Source organism: Onychostruthus taczanowskii, unplaced genomic scaffold (assembly GCF_017590055.1).
Source record: "Onychostruthus taczanowskii isolate IOZ18803 unplaced genomic scaffold, ASM1759005v1 scaffold30, whole genome shotgun sequence".
In the NCBI taxonomy this organism is placed as follows: domain Eukaryota; kingdom Metazoa; phylum Chordata; class Aves; order Passeriformes; family Passeridae; genus Onychostruthus; species Onychostruthus taczanowskii.
In genome coordinates this window covers 8,185,665-8,204,439 of record NW_024500350.1, presented here as the reverse complement: position 1 = coordinate 8,204,439, position 18,775 = coordinate 8,185,665, and the positions used below count along the sequence as shown (strand labels likewise).

The 18,775-nt window shown below is 54.2% G+C and overlaps 1 protein-coding gene across 1 annotated transcript in view; it reads left to right on the top strand.

The window, feature by feature from the left end:
* Window positions 1–18,775, top strand: part of RPTOR (regulatory associated protein of MTOR complex 1) — a 100,697-nt gene that overhangs the window by 70,182 nt on the left and 11,740 nt on the right. Inside the window, exons 22-29 of the mRNA XM_041409042.1 lie at window positions 3,062–3,165; window positions 3,978–4,158; window positions 4,958–5,068; window positions 9,415–9,520; window positions 11,206–11,320; window positions 12,194–12,318; window positions 13,487–13,591; window positions 15,993–16,040. Coding sequence (XP_041264976.1) covers window positions 3,062–3,165; window positions 3,978–4,158; window positions 4,958–5,068; window positions 9,415–9,520; window positions 11,206–11,320; window positions 12,194–12,318; window positions 13,487–13,591; window positions 15,993–16,040 — 895 coding nt within the window. The remainder of the gene's footprint in view (window positions 1–3,061; window positions 3,166–3,977; window positions 4,159–4,957; window positions 5,069–9,414; window positions 9,521–11,205; window positions 11,321–12,193; window positions 12,319–13,486; window positions 13,592–15,992; window positions 16,041–18,775) is intronic.

Below are 18,775 nucleotides of genomic sequence, written 5' to 3'. Positions count from 1 at the left end.
CAATGGGAACTCTCTTACTGGGCCTTTCCAGGGAATGACCCCAGATCCTCCAGGATCAGCCCAGGGCTGTGGAGCTGGAGCTGCAGTAAGAGATGCCAGCATTGTGCACTGCCATCTTAATGCCTCAGAGATCTCTGCTTTGAAATTACTTTTTCTCTTGAGACAATAGTTACTGACTTGAACTCTGGTTTGTTTGAAGTGCACATATCAGTGAGTGGTAAGGGCTGGGTTTGGGACAGAGGATTCTCTTGGCAGTGGGGGCAGGAAGCTCTGCCCTTCCCTGGAGAGACAGGGGTACAGTAAATGACAGGCTGGAGATGCCAAATGAGGGCAAGAAGGAAAGGAAAAGGTGGAAGATTTCCATCTCTCTGCTCTAGATGCATGAAACTCAGTTCTGTGTTTGGAAGGCTCTTTGCAAAATGAAATGTTGCTCCTACTTTTAAAAGGGATATAAAGAGGAAGCAGATGTGCTTTTCCTGACCAAAATGTGTTTTCAGGAGTTGCTCCCTGGCCAGTGGAGAGGTGGGTCAGTATCAGTATTGGTGTCCATGCTGCTGTGCCAGCAGGAGCTGTGATCATTCTGTTGTCACATCCCTAGGGAATGCTGGGGCTGATGGGGGAATTCCATGTTGCCTCTAACAAGCGTGGGCCTGGCTGTGCTGGTGCTGACCCGAGTCCCAGAGCTCAGGCTCTGGGGGTCTCCTGCATCTCCCCCTGCACGGCTGGGCCAGCTGCTCTGCCCCTGCTTCCTAAGGCAACGGCTCTTCCAACAGGCTTGGAAAACAGGAAGCATTCCCATGGACAAGGGTATTGATCTGGGGATGCTTCAGGGAACAAAAGTGATTTGTTCTCCTTTGCCTTAGCCCGAGACCCGTGAGGAAAGCATTCGCTCCTGGGGTCGTGCTGTGCATGGCAGGGGCTTTGCTTTGGCCAGCACCACCTGCCTTGGGTGCCTTCTAATGAGGCTTTGTGATGAAAACAAAACCCCCAAAGCACAACCACGCAGCCTGAGAGCTGCCCAGCACAGTGGGCTGTAAGGCTCAGACCCTCCCTGCCTGCTCCCGGTCCCGTTCCATGAGCGGTGCCGCAGGACCACGAGAGCTCCGGGCTCTGTGGGAGCTCAGGCAGGAGCTGGCCAGTGTCTGATGCAAATCAGTGACAATTAAATCCTTGCTAACTGTGTCCTGAGACCTTTCCTTCGTGCTGCTGGAGCTTGTTGGATGTAGAAGGGAGTGCTGGACGTGGGCGCTGCTCCTCCCCGGTGTGTGCCAGCACTGCCCTCTCGGGGGTTGAATTTTACCAGTGAATGCAAACAAAAATTCTTTTTCTTGCTTAAACAAAAATACTGCCTCAGGTGATATAAAACACTTGAAGGTTCCAGGGGTTTCATATTTTGGTTTCATTACTGTAAAATTCAGAGAAGGAGAGGCTTTATTTTGGAGCTGGGCCAGCTGAGATTTTTTTCCATTGGCAGAGCTGAGCAGAGCACAGCTTGGGTCGGGGGGACCTGGCTGGGGCTGCGGGCTTCAGTGGGAACAGCTGGGCAAACTCTCCGTGGACTTCCACATCTGCAGAGTGATGGGGGACTAAAGATTGCAGAACCATGGAATGGCTTGGGTGGGAAGGTACCTTAAAGCCCATCCCATGGGCAGGGACATCTCCACTGTCCCAGGCTGCTCCAGCCCCAGTGTCCAGCCTGGCCTTGAGCACTGCCAGGGATCCAGAGGCTCTGGGCACTCTGTCAGGGGAGACAATTCACAGGGGAGAATTTTTTCTGACTGTCCCATCCAACCCAACCCCTTTGGAGACATCCAAAGCCCCTGGACACGTTCCTGTGTCACTTGCTCCAGGTGGCCCTGTCTTGGCAGGAGGGCTGACCTGGGTGATCTCCAGATCACCCAGAGGTCCCTTCCCAGCCCAGTGTTCTTGATTCTGTGACTGCTGTTATCAAATGAGACCAGAGTGTCCTGCTCAGGTTTTTCCTGGAGCCAGGGCTGTGGATCTGTTTCTCCAGAAGGGCTCGGGCTGTGCTGGGTGTGAGCAGCCGGTGTGTGGGCTGCCCAGGCGTGCAGCCTTCCTGCAGGAATCTGCTGCTCTTCTGTTCCCCGGGCTCATTAGGCACTGCTGGGCCCCTCCCAGGCTGAGGCTGCCCTGGGATTTGTGTTTATGATGCAGATGGGAATGGTGCAGTTCTCCTTCCCGGCCTGAGCCTTGGAGAATGCCCAGGCCTGCTTTTTGTGAGCACCAAAACAAACAGCAAGGACCCAGGGTTCAGTGCTGGCCTCTAGAGACTTCCTGAAATCAAAAAGTCTTAAGAGGAAAGTTTGCTTCAGCCCAGATTGCTTTGTCGAGGTGTTTTTAATGGAAGGCTTGAGGCTGAATTAGAGAATAACAGAATCATTTAGGCTGGAAAAGTCCTCTGAACCCATCCAGTCCAACCATTCCCCCAGCACAGCCAAGGCCAGCCCTGACCATGTCCCCAGGTGCCACATCCACCTGGCTGTTAAATCCCTCCGGGGGTGGGGACTCCACCATTGCCCAGGGCAGCTTGTACCAATGTCTGACAACCCTTTCCATGAAGAATTTTTCCCCAATATCCAACCTGACCCTCCCCTGGCACAACTTGAGGCTGTTTCCTCTAGTCCTGTTGTGCCCTGGGAGCAGAGCCCAGCTGCCCCCTCCTGTCAGGGGGTTGAGCAGAGCCAGATCCCCCCGAGCCTCCTTTCTTCCAGGCTCAGAACGTGCTTTACGATTTATGGCCATGGTGGGAGCTGCAGGACTCAGTCCTGAGGTGTGAGGGAAAGGCTGGTGGCTGTGGGGGTCACTGAGGGGAGCCCAGCCTGTCCCCCTGCCCTGTGTTTGGGCTGCTGGGCAGCTCCTGGCTGCAGGCAGCAAAGGCACTCTCGGGTAAGTGTTCCTGCCTGAGCCAGCAGTGGAAGCAGCTGGTGTTGGGAGCAGCCTGGGGGCTTTGTTTTGCCCCCAGCCATAGAGAGCTCCCTCCCTGCCCTGCCTGGCTGTGCAGGGCTGTGCCAGCTGCTCAGGCTCCCTGTGTTCTCCCCAGGCCACGGTCAACGCTCGCCCCCAGCGCATCCTGGACACCTCCTCGCTGACCCAGTCGGCCCCTGCCAGCCCCACCAACAAGGGGATGCACATCCACCAAGTGGGGTAAGTGCAGCCCAGCCTTCCAGCACCTTCTGGGGGTGGAGTGGGTGCTCCATGCCCAGCCCCATGGCAGGGAGCTGCCCAGGGACAGGGAATGGGGCTGGCAGCAGTGGTGAGATGTCCAGGAAGGAAAGCTCTGGGAAAAGGTGGGAGTTTCTTCCTGTTTTGCTTTAGGGCAAAGAGTAACAAGCCCACTGGGTATGCAACTGAACTGAAAGGAAGAGCTGCTGCTTGGCTGCTTTTACCTTTCCTGAGCTGTGGTGCCCAAATTCCCAGTGACGTCTGAGCTGTGCCTGCTGCACTTTGAGCTGATAAAAGCTGGGGTTAACTGATGGACAAAACATCCTGCCTGAACAGCAGGGAAACAGAGAGTGCTGGGGGCAAAACTGGGGGCTGAAAATGGGATTATTTCCCAAAACAACTCTCCAAGAGGAAACACCACGCGTTAGATCTGCTGGTCCCTTACCCAGTGTGCACCAGTGAGATTCCAAGAGAGGGCCCAGGTTAAATTCAAATGGTCTGAACTTCAGTCCCCCCATGGAAATGCAGTCCCTGGTCAGGGTGACTTAGCTCAGGCATCACAGATTGCAGAACATTGATGTTCATCCCCTCAGTGTGGAGTTGGCACAGTCAGAGTTCACTCTTGGTTTGGGGTGGGTTTGGCCTTTGGAGGGGACGTGAGAGCTGTGATGTTTCTGCAGAGGAAGCACCACAGCGAAACACAAATCTTGTGAGAAGGAAACAAAGTGAACATAATGCACAGCAAATCTCGTATGCAGCAATACCCAGAGCCTGTCCCCTGTTCTGTCTCTCAGAGGGTCCCCTCCAACCACGAGCACGAGCAGCTCCAGCCTGACCAACGAGGTGCCCAAGCAGCCGGTGAGCCGGGACCTGGCGTCCGTGCGCCCCAGCGTCACCAACGTGGGGGTCCAGTACACCCCCCACTCCCACCAGTTCCCCAGGACAAGGAAAATGTTTGACAAAGGCCCAGAACAGGTAAGGAGACTGCTCTGATAGCTCTGACAGCTTCTCCCCACTGGGGTTTGTCCCACTTTCTGTTGGTTGTGGTTTATTTCTGTGCATCCCTCGTTCGCTTCCAGCTGCTGCTAATCCACATTGGCTGCCTCTAAGCAGCCAAATAAAAATTGATTAATTTATTTTCTTCAGGATAAATTGTGTTTTACAGCTTTTGATAGGGCATTATTCACTTCTGCCACTAAGCAATGTGTCTAATCAGAGTCCATGGCTCACTCCTTTGTAAACATTTGTGTGCCTGAGTGACACCCCAGAGTCAGATCTCTGACCCTCGGGGCTCTCCAGCCCTGACAGAGCAGCAACAGGGGACAGCTGTGATCACAAGCCCCAGCAGCAGCAGCAGCACCTTCCCTCCTCTGGTGTTTGGCAGCACCAGGATGGTGTTTCTGAAAGCTGAAACCTGAGGGAATAGAGCAGCTTTTCCCTTTTCCCTTGGGGTGTCCTGTGCTGTGTGACAGACACTCATCCACCTTGGCACGAGCTGTGTCTGGATCCTGACTCATCCTCACTGCTCCCCACACCACATCTCTGGAACAGAACTGCTGGGCCCTCCCTGAGGTGCCTTGGGGCTGCTCCAGCCCAGAGCCTGCAGCTGAGGAACATGCACCTTTCCAAGGAGTGACCATAACCCCCGATCCCAGAGCTGGCTGTGCAGAGTTCCCTGTCCTGGGCAGTGTGTTTGAGGGTTTGGTGCCTGCCTGGGGCAGGGGGTGTCCCTGGGGTGTCCCTGCAGGTGGTGAGCCCTGTCCCCTCCCCACAGACAGCTGATGATGCTGATGATGCCGTGGGACACAAGAGCTTCATCTCGGCCGCGGTGCAGACGGGGTTCTGCGACTGGAGCGCCAAGTACTTCGCCCAGCCCGTCATGAAGGTAACCCTGCTGGGCTGGCTGGGCCCTGCCAGCCCTCCCCGTGCTCCCTTCTCTGTCCCGGGGAGGCACAGGAATGGATCTCCTTCCATCGCGCTGCTCTGTCGGTGACAGTGACCAGGGGGAGCACAAGGGTGGCTGGGGGTGGGACAGGCAGAGCCCGGGGGAAAGCTCAGCTCCCCGTGGAGCACAGCCCACAGAAAACGTAGGAATGGGGAGAGGTTCTGTGTCAGATCCCCCAGTTTTGCCTGGTTGCACTGCAGAGTTGTTCCATCTGAAATGTTGTGCTTCTCTGCATATAGAAAATTGCATTATAGCTAAAATGAATTGGTTTTTAAAGTAAATAAATGGAATAATGAAGGCACTTTTTCCCAGAAAGAGCAGTGAGAGGCTGGAGAATGAGAGATGCTGTTTTCTTTCTGACATTGCAGCTGAATCTCCTGGCTGTGGTAAAAGAGGCAGAGAAGTGGTGTGGGGAGGCTGCCCTGGGGGGGCCAGCAGGACAGACTCTCTGGCCTGGGATTTGGAGCTGTGCTCTGCTTCCAGCACACACCTTTAACTCACAGAGGAGAGAGTGAGAGTAGCTGCATGCCCACGAGTGCCTGGGGGAAGCTTGGGGAGCATTATTGTTGGGGTTTAAAGTTTAAAGAAATGTAGGAAGTTGTGTTACAGCGAAGAATAAAGGTGGTAATGACAAATTTACATCCAGGTCTCTTCAGAAGTGACTTGTTTGGGTAACTAAATTATCTCTGTGTGAAGTGAGAGAGAAACTGAAACCTTGTTCCAGGAAAAACAGGAACCAGAGCTCTTAAGAGATGGGCAAAGATATCAGTGACTGGAAAGAGAAGCTGTTAAATTCCCAGAATGTTTTAGCTGTTAAATTCCCAGAATGTTTTAGCCAAAGCTCAGGTTTCAGGTTTAAGTATGAAACAGGAGGAGCAGTAAACCTTCCCTCATTAAAGGCAACTTTCAGGTACTCTGGGTGTCTCACGGAGCCCAAGAGTGTCAGGTCTTTGAGCTCCATCTCTTGGAGGGGTTGCCATGCCCGGCAGGGATGGTGCCCAGGCTCCATTAATGCCTCCCCACAAGGGACGTTTGTGTCCCAGCACTGCTGCTGAGATAATGAGGAAATGCTGTGGTTTTAGTGCTGCCTCTTCGGGAGGGGGGCTGAGCCATCACCCTGGAGCATTCAGGTGCTGGGGTGAGATAATTGCCCAAGTTTAAGGCTATCAGAGCAGGGCAGGCTCTTGATTTCCAGAGGGAATCACCGGTGGAGCATTGCCTGACACTTCCTCAGCTGCTGTGAAATTCCCTTTCTGCTGAAACCACTGAGTGATTCCTTAGGGCACATCTGGGATGTGGGGCTGGGCTGCCTGGCCAGGCTTCCACCAGGGCTTTTTCTCCTCAAGATGAGCTCCAGAGTCTTGATTCAAGCCCAGACCAGAGCACAAGAGGAGGAAGATGATGTTTGAGCTCTTAGTTCTTATTAAAATCATTTGTCTGCTCCCCAAGAAAAACCTCTTCCCAGGGAAGAGGTGGGGGGTCTTTATTAATAAAATAAATCAGAGTAGGCAGCCAGGCACGGGCAGGGGCAGTGGGGACATGGGGAGCTCTGTGGGGGAGTGGCTTTACTACTACTTCCTGCACATAAAATAGACTAAATTGCTAGAGGGGAGGCAATAAAAAACGTGGAGCATTCCTGTACTAATTCACAGTAACCAGGGAGGGGAGGCATGGGAAGGGGGGTTTTCTGTGTCCCAGGGAGCAGGAGCAGGGCACAGCCCTGGCTCTGGAGGAGCTCCTGAGTTGGGAATTCCAGCTGGTGAATTCCTGGGTGAAGCTTGAAGAGAACAAAATCTGTGTTTTCTAATCACACAAGGGAGAGAATTGATCTCCCTGTACCTTCTGCAAAGCAGCGTTGGAAGGCCAAGGAGAGGGAGGTTTTTGCAGGTGTTACCCTGTCCTAACAGGGAATTGTAGGTGACTTTGGGACTGGACTGGCTGCTGGGTGTGCAGGGACTGGAGAAGTCTCTCTGGGAGAACTTTCTCTGAGGTTTCTTGGCTGGAAGTCAGGAGTGACAGCTCGGGTGTGCCTGAGTTTCCATGGAGTCCCTGTTCCTGCAGCAACAGGGAACAGTCCTGGCTGGTGGCTGCTGCCTTTTGGGAGCTTCAGCCTCATGAAAAAGGCAAAGAGTGAAGTGTACCAAGTACTGATGGAAAAATGACATTGATGCTTAATTCCAGCCGTTCTTTTGGAGCTGCTGCCTGCCTTCATAAACAGGGAAAGACAAGACAACTGTTCCTGTAATGAATAAACATAAAATGACTGTGAGTGCATCTTAGTCATATTTAATTGATGAATTTAGTTGTGCTTCATGGACCTTGCCCTGAGAATGCTATCACTGGAAAGACTGAGGGATTAATTTCCAGTGTAAATCAGGGGCTCCGTTTCAAGCCATCACTCCAGGTTTGATTTATTGATTATCTAATCAAATAAACTGAGAGAGAAAACGCTGCACTGTAAATTCTCCTTGTGCCAGGAGAAGCAGGTCCCTGCCCCAGCTCTGGGCTCTGCAGAAGCTTTTCCTCTTCCTGCAGCCCCTCGTGGCTCAGGGCTGTTCTGGGAGCCCCGGGGCGCAGGAAAGCCTCGGTGCCAGCTGTCAGGAAGTCCTGAGGCAAGGAGAGCGGGAGCCAGCATCTGTTGTTTCCAGGGCTGGCAGAACATGCAGGCAGGAGCTGGGAAGGATCCTGGAAGGTGAGAATTACATAAGCAGCCCTCCCTGATAAATTCCTGCCGGGGCTGCTGGGCTGTGCCTTGGCCCTGAGTTCTGGGAGAGGAGTGGGATCCTGCAGGGCTGGTGAGCAGGGAGAGCTGCATTGACCTCTGGAGCCTTGTGCCAAGGGCTCCCTGCTGCCCTCCTGGCACCCACTGCCACAGGGAGAGGGAGAGACCCAGTCAGCGAAGGAAAACTCTGCTGGGAGGGTTCAGCTGCTCCCTGGCTGGGGAATCTGGAAGGATCTGTCATGGTCCCCATCCTGCAGCTGGAGCATGGCCAGAGCAGGGAGCAGAGCTGGGCTTGGTGTTTTCATGGATCCTTCCTCCCTCCGGGCAGGATGATCCCCAGAGCCACACAGCTGGGTGGGTGTGGGGCCAGGACAGCCTTTCCCTGCCTGCTCTGACTCTGCACTCGTGGCCCAAGGGCTCTTCCTTGGGCTTGCTTTAATTTATTCCCAGAGAAGCTGGGTTTTCATTAAGGTGTAGGTGTCATCTCTCCCCTCTCAAATTCCTTTGATGTATTTTAGCTCAGGTTTGTTTATTGCTTTTCATTAGGGGTCGTTTGTCATTGCTTGTCTAATAGGTGTTGTGCTGAAATAAAGTGCTTTTTTCTTTGCCAGGAGGAAAGATGGAGGGTGGGCTTCTTATTTTTTATTTATTTTGCAGAAGCAGAAGTCCAACTCAGTAACAGCTGTTTTCCAAAGGATAGCATTGTTTGAAGGCAGTGTTTGTAACAGTGACAAATGATTTAAGGACTTCCTTATTCAGGGAAAACAGGGTTTTTTTGTAGGGAATTTGTCTTCCTGTTCCAAGAGTTACTCCTTTGGAGCAACCAGCACCAAAGGAAGCTGGATCAGAACCCTGCAGCTCAGCTCCTTAATTGATTCAAGGATGGTTTTGGAGCAAGGGAGTCTTGGAAATTTTTTTTAAGTATGAAAAGCACCTCATCTATAGCTCCTGCCACGGTTTGGGGTGAAATCTCAGGAGTTTATTCCTTTTGATCCTGAATAAGGTGGGAATAGCCATGAAGGGAGCAGCACTGGGGCTGGCCTCGTGCCTGGAGCACAGGTTTTGTAGGGGAGCCATGGAGTGCTGAAACCTGGAGCTGTGGGGTGTGAATAAATATCATCAAATGGCTCAGGGTGGCTGTGACTGCAGGGCCACTCTCCACTTTCAGGGAGAATTTTGTATGTAATCAAAGCCAGATGACACAGGGGCATCGTTTTCAGACCTGGGAAGCAGAACAGGGCTGTGCCTGGTAAATGATGGTGGGAACCTGAACATCCCGGGGATTTGGGAATGTAGCCATGCCCTGCTCAGCCAGCAGCCCTGGATTAGCAGGAAAAGAAAGATTTCAGTGTGTTCTGAGCTGGCTGTACCAGGGCTGTGCTCCCTCTTTGATCTCGGGGTTGCTATGTGATGCTCCTCAACTGAGGAGAGCAGAGAGAAATCTGTGTGTACTGAGATCAGACCCGCAGCACTCAGAGGGGACAGGAGCCACTGTGGCATCGCTCAGCCAACTGCTGCCCTTCTGGGGGTCACTGGTCCTGTGTGTGTCTGTCTGTCCTGGCAGATCCCTGAGGAGCACGACCTGGAGAGCCAGATCCGCAAGGAGCGCGAGTGGCGCTTCCTGCGCAACGCCCGCGTCAGGAAACAGGCCCAGAAGATCATCCAGAAGGGTGAGTGCTGTCCCTGCTCGGGGCTGGGCTGTGGAACCCCAGTTACCCTTGGTCTCAATTAGAGATGGCCCTGTGCAGCCCCTCAGGCTGGTGAGGGCAGGGCAGCTGCTGCTGCAGGTGTTTCCAGCTGCTGCTGCAGGTGCTTCCCTACTGCTGCCCCACCTTCTGCTCTCTGCTGCTGGCTGTGGTCACCAGCTCAGCCTCTGCTGTTAAGGGGATGGGAGATGCAATGCTGGAGGGTCAAATCCAGAGCTGCAGGCTCAGGGTTTGTGGGACAGACGTGGTCATAGCAGATGTGGAGCTGCTGGACCTGTTCCCCCAGCTTAGGAGACACCTCAGGGATGTCTCTCACGTTCCCTGCTCTGCTGAGCTCTGTAAGTGCTGGTTTACTCCTTGTACCCCATTGCATTTGGGATATTTGTGCGTGTGCTGCTCCCAAGGTCCATGCTGCATCAGCAGGAGCTCCCCAGGAACCTGGGACTGAATCTCTGAGGCAGCTTTGGGCTGGAATTCTCTCAGCACAGGAATTTATTCTAATAAAGTGGAACCTAATGAAGCTCCCTGAGGAATTTGCATCCCTCAGTTTTTCCCTGCCCTGAGCAGCAGAGGCTGGGGAGCCACAGTTCCTGGAGCTCCTGGAGTCCTCCCCGTGGCATTCCCAGGAGCAGGCCTGGGCTGGGGGCTGCTCCTCCTAGGGGTGCTTTTGGAGGCACACAGGGCTGCAAACCCCAGTGTGCTGAAGGAAAAGTCCCCATGGCTCAGCCCTGTCACTGGGAGGCTGCTCCTGTGGAGCTTCGTGTCAGGAAACTGCAGAATATCATCAACCAGAGAAGTACAGAAATGATCCTGGAGCCCAGGAGATGGCCTGGGAGATCTGATGGAATACAAAGAAGGGGATTTTTCATGCTTGCCTGGAGAAGTTAAATCTCTTTCTAGACAGTATTCATATTTGGTTGCTTGACCTGAGTGACTGAAATGCCACTATTCATTAAAAAAATAATGAAAACGTGAAATATTAAAAAGAATTAAAATAGACTTACAAGCTTTTAATGAAAATTAGATTCAATGGATGCATTCTAAAACAAACTGGGGTTGAATGGATGTCTCCTGGGTTTAGGGGTTTGTGTGATGAATTCAGAGAGTGCCAGAACCCAGCAGTGTCAGGGTCCCAACACTGTTTGTGAATAGCAAACTGCTCTGAAGACAAGATGGGAAAAGTCTGTACCCATCATTTTAAGGTCTCCATGGAAAATACATTTTTCATTTGCAAATTAACCTAAAATTTAAGGGGACTCGAATGGAAGGTTAAATAAATAATCCACAAGCTACAGTGAAATGCTGTATTTTAAACTGAAAAAAAGGCATTTTCATATTTTGTATTTTGAAGAAATAGTGTTGGTTTTCCCCTAAAAACAAACTGGCATCTCCCTGGGTGTGGCTGGGCTTGTTCTCCTTGCTTGCCAGTGTGAATGATGAAGGGTTTGTCACCACTGTTTGTTGTTTGCACCTCAAGAGCTGAAGGTACCTCAAATTGGGGGGGTCTGAGAAACTCCTGGAGGGAGGGGAGGGCTGGGGTGTCCTGGTGGGAACTGGGGTGGGTGCCTGGTGGCCCAGGGGAGCTGGGGCTGTGCAGACCCCATCCCTGGGGCCATCAGGGGTGAGCTGAGCTGGTGCTGTCCCTGCAGGCATCTCCCGGCTGGACGATCAGATCTTCCTCAACAGGAACCCAGGCGTGCCCTCCGTGGTGAAGTTCCACCCCTTCACCCCCTGCATCGCTGTGGCTGACAAGGACAGCATCTGGTGAGGGCTGGGGACACGGGGGACACAGCATCTGGTGAGGGCTGGGGACACGGGGGACACAGCATCTGGTGAGGGCTGGGGACACGGGGGACACAGCATCTGGTGAGGGCTGGGACGTGGGGGACAGCGTCTGGTGAGGGCTGGGACATGGGGGACAGCATCTGGTGAGGGCTGGGGACACGGGGGACACAGCATCTGGTGAGGGCTGGGACGTGGGGGACAGCATCTGGTGAGGGCTGGGACATGGGGGACAGCATCTGGTGAGGGCTGGGACATGGGGGACAGCATCTGGTGAGGGCTGGGGACACGGGGGACACAGCATCTGGTGAGGGCTGGGACGTGGGGGACAGCGTCTGGTGAGGGCTGGGACATGGGGGACAGCATCTGGTGAGGGCTGGGGACACGGGGGACACAGCATCTGGTGAGGGCTGGGACGTGGGGGACAGCATCTGGTGAGGGCTGGGACATGGGCCACAGCAGGACAGCATCTGGTGAGGGCTGGGAGTCACAGCAGGACAGCGGGGTCCCTGTCCTGGCTCTCTCTCAGCAGGTGGAGGTGTTGAGATCCTGCCCTGGCAGGGTGGGCAGGCCTTGGCACAGGGTGCCCAGAGCAGCTGTCCCTGCCCCTGGATCCCTGGCAGTGCCCAAGGCCAGGCTGGACATTGGGGATTGGACACCCTGGGACTCTGGGGTGTCCCTGCCATGCAGGGGTGGTGCTGGATGGGCTTTGAGGCCATTGCAATCCAAACCGTGACGTGTTACTAATCAAACGATGCCAAACTGCAAAGGAGAAATCCCAAACTGGGTAATGAGTGCATCTCTACAGCTGGTACAGAGAACTGAAAGCTCACGTGCTGCTTCTTCCTCCCCCAGTTTTTGGGACTGGGAAAAGGGGGAGAAGCTGGACTACTTCCACAACGGGAACCCTCGGTACACGCGGATCACGGCCATGGAGTACCTGAACGGGCAGGACTGCTCCCTGCTGCTCACTGCCACAGGTAAGGGACACACAGGACACTGTCCCACTGGCCTTGGCACAGGTCCAGTTCAGCTGAGCTGATCTGGACTCTGTTCTCTCCCCTCCATGGATTGATCCCAGCCCAATCTTCCCCCCTGCCCTGCCCTGCCTGCTCTCAGCTCAGGAGGCGTTGCCAGGCTCAGACTTGCAGGTTCTTCCTGGCACTGAAATCTCTCAAGCAGACTTTCCAAGGACTGACCAGTCCAACACTTGCTGAAGCCATTCCCATCTGAGTCTTTGCAAGGGTGTGGTCACCCCCTCCTGTGGCACACCTAAGGAGAGGTGATTTCAGCAGGGTAAAGCTGGTGATTTCAGCAGGGTAAAGCTGCTGTCCAGAGCTGAAACTGTGCAGCAGCCAAAACGCAGGAGCTGCAGTTCTGTTCCTTGTGCTGTGTTCACATAGAGCAGGCAGGGCTCAGCCTCAGCACCAAACCCCTCAGGTGGTTCTGAGTTTCCCTCCAGTCCATATCTCACCTGAGCAGGGGGCTGCATGAGGAGATCTTGCTCAGTCTCTGGTCTGCAAAGCTGTGAGTCAGATCTGCTCCTCTCCCAGGGAACCATTCCAAACACTCAGAGTGTTTTCAACAGCTTCTCCAGCTCCCTGCTCAACTGTACAGGTTGGGTGTAATTAAGGGAGGGGGAAGGGGAGCTGAGAGAGCCTTTAGGATATATTTCTTTCAATTTATTGATTCTTAGCACAAAAGTTTCACAGATGGGGAGCAAATTGAAAAAAAAAAAAATACACAATGTTCTTGAAAGATTTGCTGCTGATGGGCTGGGCTTTGATGCTGCTGCCTCCGTGGGGCTGTTTGTGTTGAGTGGGTACTTGTGTGACCCTCGGCACCAATCCAGAGATGAATCCTGGAGAAAATGAATGTCAAGGAAATGGAGAGACGCTGAATGTCAGGTGTTGTTCAAGGGAGGAGAAAAGCTCTTCCAGAACAGCTCCAGTGGAACAAAGCCTTAGGTTCCGTGGATGTAAATTAGAGAGGGAAAACAACTCCAGCAGAAAGTGTTCAAGTGACACTCTGGGTTTGGGGTCTGTGTGACTTCAGCTCTGCTTCTCCTCTTCTTCCTGGTGCACAAGGAGCTGCAGGAGCTGCACCAGCAGTGACTTTGCTTTGTGTTCTTTCCCTGTGCTCCCCAAGACGACGGTGCCATCAGGGTGTGGAAGAACTTTGCAGACCTGGAGAAGAACCCGGAGATGGTGACAGCCTGGCAGGGGCTGTCAGACATGCTGCCAACCACACGAGGTGGGTGCCACTGAGCTTTCTGGGGGGAAGCTGAAAATCAGCCTTTGTGCAGCTTTCTGGGTGGCACCTGTGACCTCCTTTAGCCCCGGCTCCAATTTTGGCTCTTGTTCTTCCCTGTTCATTGTGGGTCAGGAGGTGGCAGAGGGACGTGTGGTCTAAATCTGGCACGTGCAGAAGGACAGCACAGTGAGACATTGGCCTGCTTGGAATTTAGCAAAGCTGGGCAGAAAAGGGTGTAAAAAGGAGCATTGGCATCCAGCCACACATGGGATGAAGCCAGAAAACCAGTTTGTGTAACCCTGAAATCTGTTTTAGGACATTACAGGAGCTTTTTGGATGTTAAGGGAGCTTTTTGAATGTTAAGGGAGCTTTTTGGATGTTAAAGGGAGCTTTTGGGATGTTAAGGGAGGTTTTGGGATGTTAAGGGAGGTTTTAGGATGTTAAAGGAGGTTTTAGGATATTAAAGGAGGTTTTGGGATATTAAAGGAGGTTTTGGGATATTAAAGAAGGTTTTGCAGCATTCCAGGTGGTGGATGTTCCCTCCTTCCCAGACCCATCAGGTGCTAATGCTCCAATGGCAGTTCTGTGTCCCTTGAATATTTCTAATCAAGGCTGCAGCTTTCCCTGGGTGTGCTCTGGTTCAATCAGCACTTTGGGATTGATGAGGAAGTGCTGGAGGAGGCTGCCTGGCCCGTGCTGTGCAGGAGGTCAGATGAGATGACCATCATCATTCATTCTGACCTTAAAAGCTGACAGTTCTCATTTCTGAGCTGATGTGGTTCTTCCCAGGAGCCTGACACAGCTCTTTCAGCTATTCATTGGATTTCCTGGGGCTGCCTGTGTGTGTTGTTCCCCCCAGCCCCTCCCCTGTGTCTCAGGGAGCAGGGGCTGTGTTTGAGGCTCTGCCTTGCTGAGGGCACTGCCCAGGACTGATGAGGAGCTGCTGGAACTCAGAGCCTGCTGTGCAAATGGCAGAGCCTGCCCTTTCCAGGGTGGCAGCAGGGGCTGCTGTGAGCAGGCAGGGCCTGGCTCTGCTCGGGCACAATGAGCCCAGGAGTGGTGGCAGTTGCCCTTTGTGCCATCACTCTGGAGCTCTGTGCCAACAAACAGCAGCTTTGCTGGCTCTGCTGGGTGATGTTTCCCATCCCTGGATTCAGGATCTGGCTGCTTGGAGCTGGGAATGCCCCAGGCTGCTGCTGGGCAGGGAGGATGCTGGGCTGGAGCTCCCTCAGCCCAGTGCCACTGTCCTGCCCTCCCTTCCATGGGCACTGTGCCAGGGCACAACCTCTGCTGCTTGTGCCTCACTCTGGACAAGGTTTGACACCCAGGAAGGATTTTCAGTGTCTGACACTGCTGAGAGAGCTCCGAGAGCTGGGTGGTTCCATTTGCCAAAACAGGACTGGGGAAACTTTCAAATCTGTTCTCTTTAGGACTGAGTTTTTTTCCCCTTGGCTTTTTCTTTCCCTTGTGGACTGAAACAGGCTGGGGCCTGTTTTCTTTGCCTTCCACCCTCCCAGCAGATTGGGCAGCAGAGAAGGACAGGTCTGTTTGTGGAGAGAGAAATAAATGTAGCCACTTCAAAAGAGCTAAGTGGAGCAAGTCCCCGTGGAGATGAGAGTCTTCAGAGTCATCTGCTGCCAAGACCACAGCTGTGGTCCAGCACTGCCTCACAAAACTGAGGATGCATTTTGAAGCTGCAGAGCTCAGGAGTTTTATTGGAGTTTGTTTGCTCCCACTATTGATTTCCTTCCTCTTCTCCCAGCTTTTCCCCTGTGTCATAATGCCACACTCACCTCTGAACTGCACTTGAGAACAGCCAGAACTTGACTTTCGGGGCCATTTCCATACTTAGAGAAGGGGAGAGGAATAGGTAATCCCTAAACTCATCCTTTGGAAGCTTGGGAGCAGCCCTAGGTTGTCTGAGGTGGACAGTGACACACTCAGGGGCTGCCTGAGAGGGGCAGCAGCCCAGGGCAGGCACAGAACCTGCACATTTCTTCTGGGAGGGCAGAGCTGCACTGGCACAGCTGCTTCCCTGCCAGCCCCCCAGCTGTGGGCACACAAACCCTGACCCCTGGCAGCAGCCCCAAGCTCCCATGGGTCTGTACAGCTCCCAGGAGCTCCTTGCTCTCTGTCTGTCTGTCTGTGCTGGGAGCAGGGCACAGGAGGGCTCCTTGTCCCTGCAGAGCTGTCAGCCAGAGCCTGCTGCACTCAGGCTGCTGCCTTCCCAAAAATGCTGTGCTGCAGTGAGTGAGGGAGGCATGTGCTGCTCTGGGTGCTGCTGCTGCTTCTCTTTCACATTCCTCCATTTGAGTTGGTGTTTCTAGTCCCTGTTTTAAGCTGGGTTTTGCTCTGTGTGACTGGCCCTGAGCAGCACCCCCTGATCTCTGTCTCCCCACAGGTCTGGCCCGAAGGGTGTCCATCTATCTGGACAGAAGCAAGCAGGGAGGTGAGTGCTGCTGCTGTTCCCCATGCTCAGGGGGGTGGGCAGGAGCTCTGTGGGGTGGTTGGTTGGGGTTTTGGTGTGGTTTGAGGGATCTCTGGCTCCATGTGGCTGCTGGGAAGCTTTGCTTCACCTCTGCCATGCCCTGCCCCGTGTCTGTGCCCGTGAGGAGTGCAGGGAGGGATCTGTGCTCCCTGGGCAGGCACAGCCCTGCTGGGGCAAGGCAATCTTCCTGTCAGCCTCTCTGAGCTCCCGCAGCCACAGGAGGTGGGGGGGATTTGGGAGCCTCTCTTTTCCAGGGACATTTCAAAGCATCCCTGGGCAGAAGGGTTTGAGAGGGAGGTTCCAAATGGAGCCTGCATAAGCTGCTGTGGGTTTGGCTGGGGTTTATTTGTACAGATCCTGTGGAAAGGAGATGCTGGGAAGTCTTTCCCAGCAGTCTCAGAATCATGGCTGAGATAAGGCAAAGAGGAAAGAGGGAAATGTAGGTTGGGTCCATGGGAGTAATTCTTCCCTGGGAGGGTGGGCAGGCCCTGGCACAGGGTGCCCAGAGCAGCCCCTGGATCCCTGGAAATGCCCAAGGCCAGGCTGGGAGCAGCCTGGGACGGTGGAAGGTGTGGGGTGGCACTGGATGGGCTGTGCCCAACCCAAATCCTTCTGGGATTCTGGGACTGTAACAAATGTCACAAATTCCACTCTGCTGCATGGAGGGAAGGTGGAGGAAGTCCCCAGCCTTGTCCGCCCTGCCCCGTGTCTGTGCCCGTGAGGAGTGCAGGGAGGGATCTGTGCTCCCTGGGCAGGCACAGCCCTGCTGGGGCAAGGCAATCTTCCTGTCAGCCTCTCTGAGCTCCCGCAGCCACAGGAGGTGGGGGGGATTTGGGAGCCTCTCTTTTCCAGGGACATTTCAAAGCATCCCTGGGCAGAAGGGTTTGAGAGGGAGGTTCCAAATGGAGCCTGCATAAGCTGCTGTGGGTTTGGCTGGGGTTTGTTTGTACAGATCCTGTGGAAAGGAGATGCTGGGGAGTCTTTCCCAGCAGCCTCAGAATCGTGGACCCTTGGCAGAGATAAGCCAAAGAGGAAAGAGGAAAATGTAGGTTGGGTCCATGGGAGTAATTCTTCCCTGGGAGGGTGGGCAGGCCCTGGCACAGGGTGCCCAGAGCAGCCCCTGGATCCCTGGAAATGCCCAAGGCCAGGCTGGGAGCAGCCTGGGACGGTGGAAGGTGTGGGGTGGCACTGGATGGGCTGTGCCCAACCCAAATCCTTCTGGGATTCTGGGACTGTAACAAATGTCACAAATTCCACTCTGCTGCATGGAGGGAAGGTGGAGGAAGTCCCCAGCCTTGTCCCACAGAATCTGCAGGGTCTGTGAGGCTCTGGATCCTGACTCCTCTCCCACGGGGGAGGGGAGCAGATGGTTGATGTGTCAGGGCATCCCAGGCCGCCCATGGTGGAGGTGTCACCTCAGGATGTTCATCAATTATTGATATTTGCTGACTGATCAGAGCTGGCTGTGTCTGCACTGATTCATCAGCCAGGCTCCTGGCAGGGGCTGATTCAGAGCTCGTTAGTGGAGTTCAGCAGATCTCTGTGGCTCTGGGAGCTGGGGCAGGAGCGAGCAGAGTTGATGTGTGGCTGCTGCTGCTGCCTGGCTGTGGAATCCCCCAGCCAAGGCTAAAATTAGCAGGGCTGGGCTGCAGGGAATCTCTGGGCAGGAGCAGGGTCAGGGAATCCCTGGGCAGGAGCAGGGGATCCCTGGGCAGGAGCAGGAGCAGGGTCTGGGAATCCCTGAACAGGAGCAAGTTCAGGGAATCCCTGGGCAGGAGCAGGGTCAGGGAATTCCAGAGCAGTTCCAGAGGGGCCAGGGCAGGACCATGAAAGCCTTCTCCAGCTGCCTGTGCCCTCCTGGTGACAAGGGCAGCACCAGCATTCCCCCTTCCCCTCTGGAGAGCTGTAAAACGTGTGGAATTGGAGCTCTTCTGGCAGCAAAGTACCTCGGCAATGCTTGGACACTGCCCCAGCCCTGGAAGTGCCCCAGGCCAGGGTGGATGGGGGACAGGGGGGACAGCTCAGCCTGTACCAGGGGCTGGTCAAGGCATCGGCCTCAGAGCAAGGGGCAGAGGGAGCAGCAGGGAACTTCCCACCCCTCCCAGGAGCCCCCATCAGCAGCAAGGGCTGACACAGCTCTGGTCAGATTATTTGATGGCAATAAAATCACTGGAGAAATGGCAGCTCCAGGGGTTTGTGTTCTTTTAATTGAATTCCCAGCATCCCAGCTCCTGCTGTCCCTCACTGCAGAGTCCTTGGCAGGAGGAGGGGGGCACTTTTTGAGAGGATGTTGTAGAAATTAATGATGAGTGAGGTCATCCAACCCTCCCACTGCTTCCTGGAAATTAAAGCAGGGGTGTGCTTCACTGCTCAACCAGGAGGGCCCGTGATTAAAAATGATCAGTCAGAGTCCAGGATGCTTTTGTGTTGTGTTCCATGGATATTCCTGACTCCACTGAAATGCCAAGTACAGCCTGGCCACGTTCCCGGACGTTCCAGGGCAGTGCAGATGTTGGGAATGCAGCTGCTTTCACCACAGTAGTACTGGAATTTATCCATGGAATTGTCCCATCCGGGCAAATCTCTGGCTCAGAGCAATCCTGAGGGAACAGCCATGGGCAGTTCTACCTTGAGGAACAGCTGCTGGTGTGGGTAAACTCAGCCATGCAGACCTGCCAGTGCTGGCTTTAAAAGGC